At 33.0% G+C, this 4572-nt stretch overlaps 1 protein-coding gene across 1 annotated transcript in view; it reads left to right on the top strand.

The window, feature by feature from the left end:
* LOC106475900 (voltage-gated potassium channel subunit beta-3-like) overlaps positions 1–4572 on the top strand; it is a gene marked incomplete at both ends in the record, with an annotated part of 23342 nt that overhangs the window by 16675 nt on the left and 2095 nt on the right. Inside the window, 2 exons of the mRNA XM_013936575.1 lie at positions 3059–3145; positions 3457–3542. Coding sequence (XP_013792029.1) covers positions 3059–3145; positions 3457–3542 — 173 coding nt within the window. The remainder of the gene's footprint in view (positions 1–3058; positions 3146–3456; positions 3543–4572) is intronic.

A 4572-nucleotide genomic window follows, 5' to 3' on the forward strand; every position in this document is an offset into this window, starting at 1 on the left:
TTGTTACAATGTACGTCTAAAATAATCAAACTTCATGTAGTATGACTTCCTGACAACTTACTGACTTACACGAGTTCAAATCGTATCTGACACCTTACTGACTTACATGAGTTCAAATCATATCTGACACTTTACTGACTTACACAAGTTCAAATCGTACCTGACACCTTACTGACTTACACAAGTTCAAATCGTACCTGACAACTTACTGACTTACACAAGTTCAAATCGTACCTGACACCTTACTGACTTACACAAGTTCAAATCTTACCCTGACACTTTACTGACTTACATGAGTTCAAATTGTACCTGACACCTTACTGACTTACATGAGTTCAAATCGTACCTGACACCTTACTGACTTACACAAGTTCAACTCTTACCCGACACCTTACTGACTTACACGAGTTCAAATCTTACCCTGACAACTTACTGACTTACACGAGTTCAAATCTTACCCTGACACCTTACTGACTTACACGAGTTCAAGTCGTACCTGACACCTTACTGACTTACACAAGTTCAAATCTTACCCTGACACTTTACTGACTTACACGAGTTCAAATCTTACCCTGACACTTTACTGACTTACACGAGTTCAAATCGTACCTGACACCTTACTGACTTACACAAGTTCAAATCTATAAATATTAATTTCATGTAACATTTTTTAGGTTTAATAATGCTAAATAATTCAGTATTTCAATAGAGCTACTTTTTAAAGTTATTGAAGATGCATTTTTCCTTTTGCAATAATAGGTGAATAGTTTAATTGATTACCTATGAGCAGCAATTACATCAATTAGTGTCACATAAACTAATCAACTAATCAAAATTGGTGTTTTTAATTATTCCAACAATTGATTAATTGAGGACTCTGATTCCCATTGCCACCAAACATGCTCACTTTGTCTCTGTTATGACAAAGCTACTGAGGCCATGTTCTGTTGTCACTAACTCTGAACTGCTGGACAGAAGGAAGGCAACTACTAAATCTGAGGATATTTTAGTGTTAAAATGTTAATTTACTTTTGTTTTTTTACATTATATTTGTAATATGTAGTCGTGTAACTGTATTATTTAATGTTGAATAAGCAGGTGCTATTCTAGGGAAAAGTTCCCGATGGGCCTGACACACACACACACACACACACACACCTTTTTTTTAAGAATTTAACATCCTTATGCTATCTAATAGTATCAAAAATAAACATTATATGTCAGTGTTTTTATTTCATTGGGCTATTAATTACCATAAGCTGGGAGAATACAGCAATCCAATTAAGGCCTCAGTCAGTAACTTATTATTTCTAAGACAACAACCTGAACGTCTATTAAATGTTGTCATGGTAAATTTTCATGACTTGGGTTTTTGCAGACAATCTGGTAATGTGTCTAGTGGTGAGAGATTTGTTTTCATCAAAGTTCATATTGTTTAGGACATCTGCAGCTCTTATAATGCAGTCTTGTAACAAAATCAATTTTTCTCTGTTTAGAAATTAGAATTCTTTGGACAAAGATGTTTTTCATATTGTTGATTAAAATTTGAACTCATGTAAGTCAGTAAGGTGTCAGGTAAGATTTGAACTCGTGTAAGCCAGTAAGGTGTCGGGTACGATTTGAACTCGTGTAAGTCAGTAAGTTGTCAGGGTAAAATTTGAACTCATGTAAGTCAGTCAGGTGTCAGGTAAGATTTGAACTCGTGTAAGTCAGTAAGTTGTCAGGGTAAAATTTGAACTCGTGTAAGTCAGTAAGTTGTCAGGGTAAAATTTGAACTCATGTAAGTAGTAAGGTGTCAGGTAAGATTTGAACTCGTGTAAGTCAGTAAGTTGTCAGCGTAAGATTTGAACTCATGTAAGTCAGTAGTTATTTAAAAAGTGAAGCTCCATGTACATGAAGTTTAGTTCTACTAAATTCAGCTTTAATTTGTATAGTTAGTCTTTAAACTTTATAATACAGCGAGGTAAACTGTAGCAGTAGAAACTCTCGTCCATTAGCTAGATGTATCAATGTCTGGTGTTTCAAGTTGCATTCCAAATATTCATTTATTTCTATAGATAAAAAAATATCAAATCATTCATTCACTCAATATATCTTGGAATGAAACAATATCAAACCATTCAGTCACTCAATATATCTTGGAGTAAAACAATATCAAACCATTCGTAAGTTGCCTCTGATACTTAGTTGATGTATGCTTTAAAAAAGTATGGTTAAAGTTATTTCTAATACCTATATGTATAACAGATTAATGAACTAAAAGGCGTCAGGCTGTTTTCTTGCCTAACATTGTTATTTCTTTCAAAATAAATTTGTACTGATGTGACTGTTTTAGTAAAACTTATTTATACTCTTTAAGATTTAATTTTAGATGTATCATATGACTGAAAGAATTTTTATGGTCACCTTTAGTAACATTAATATAATCGAACATGATTAGTGTACATGTAGTAGTAAATACAGTTTTTTGATCTAATAATATAATGTGCATGAACAGAAGCAGGAAAATAAAGTTGTTAACTGATCTGGAAGCCGGGGATTCGTTTGATGCAAGAAATGAGCTCCACCAGACAAATCTGGAGGTAGTAAAGCGAAGCTTGATTTAAAAGTAATAATAATCAATTAGAATAGTGAGATATTGGTTAGTGAATTTGTCTTAAACGAAAACCTACAATTTATCGTAGATGTCATTTCGTGTGTAATAATGATATGGGAATATACAGGGTGTTGCAAAAGTCGTGCCCCTTAGGGATTTTTAAGAACAATAGAAAGTGCTTATTGATTCAAAGTTAATGGCCAGCAATTTGAACTTTAACATTAAGAAACAAATAAATAATTACTTTTTATATTGTTGTTAAATATCCTTAAGAAGCACGACTTTTGTACCACCCTGTATTTTAAATGATATATTGATCATAACTAATTGATTTTAATACTTGTTTCAAATTAAATTTCACATAGTCCTAATAATTATTAGATTTAATTAAAAAGTAGCATGCTTTACATTTGTTTTTTATAACTGAATGTAAGACTTTTAAGACTTGTTTTTATAATCCAGGGTTGAAAGCATCATTGGAAAGGTTACAACTCGGTTATGTGGACATCTTATTTATAAATAAAGCTGATCCAATGTGTCCTATGGAAGGTATTTGACTTTGTTCAGAATTCTTTAAGTGAAAAAACTTCATCTCAAGAAAGTTTGATGTGTTAAGCTCTAGAAAATATTGTTAAAGATGTGTCTAAAAGTTGTTTAATTTGTGAACATTTTGTTCCTTAAAGTATTTCGTGTTATATAGAATCTTCATAAGATTACTAAGTGATGCAGAGACTAAGGTTCATTTTTGGGAAACATACAGCCTTTACCTTTTTTGTTATTAGGCTATTGTCCTGGTAATTAACAATAAGCAGTAACTATTAACTGCCTTCTTTTATAAGTATTTCGTACTTTTATTTCAGAAGTTGTCCGAGCATGTACATATTGCATCAACCAAGGACTGGCGATGTATTGGGGAACCTCGCGATGGACTCCGATAGAAATAATGGTAAGCTAACTTTTGTAAATGTTTTGCATAACTTTAGACATAGATAAACAGTAAATGTAAATCATTTCAAGTGACAGATGAGATTCAACTTAGTTTTCAGCCATTTTAGTGTGCCCAGACTGAGAATCGTAGAATTTATAGCACATATCTCATTGCTGTAAAAAAAAAAAACTCCATACATGGGGTCATGGGTGTTTTTATACTCCATACTTGGGGCCATGGGTGTTTTTATACTCCATACTTGGGGCCATGGGTGTTTTCTATACTCCATACTTGGGGCCAGGGGTGTTTTTTGTACTCCATACTTGGGGCCAGGGGTGTGTTCTATACTCCCGACTTTGAGCCATGGGTGCGTTCTATAAGAATGACAATCAAATCCAACTATTACGTCAGGAAAGAGTACCCTAGGGGTTACCTGCCTTTTCTCTCTAACCCAGTAATTTCCAAACTCTTCTACTTTGAGTCTCCCTTGATGTGAATAAAAATGTTTGAGACACCCCCTCCCCCAACCTATAACTTTAGCATGGTGATTGAAAAACACTGCCGTAGTAAAAACAATAACATCTCCTTTCAACATACTGTATCATTTAATTAATGCAACATGATTTTATCAGTTTATTGTGTATTTAGAATTAAAATTAATTAGCAGCCTCCCAGAAAAAGCTTCACTTCTCAAACCTATAATTTTTAAATTGGTTGTGTTAAGATACCTCTTGTCTAGTTTTGTGTAGAAATTTCAAAACAAAAACAGTTGTCATGGTTTTCATATTGTTTTACTCCAAGATATATTGAGTGATTGAATGGTTTGATATTGTTTTACTCCAAGATATATTGAGTGATCGAATGGTTTGATATTGTTTCACTCCGAGATATATTGAGTGACTGAATGGTTTGATATTGTTTCACTCCAAGATATATTGAGTGATCTTCACTACATACAGTTAATATCCTATAAATTAACTACACATTAAGTGTTAGAGAAAACCAAAACCATTCTGGAAAGTTAGTATTAACTAGGTACTACAGACAA

This window comes from Limulus polyphemus, unplaced genomic scaffold (genome assembly GCF_000517525.1).
Source record: "Limulus polyphemus unplaced genomic scaffold, Limulus_polyphemus-2.1.2 Scaffold9393, whole genome shotgun sequence".
In the NCBI taxonomy this organism is placed as follows: domain Eukaryota; kingdom Metazoa; phylum Arthropoda; class Merostomata; order Xiphosura; family Limulidae; genus Limulus; species Limulus polyphemus.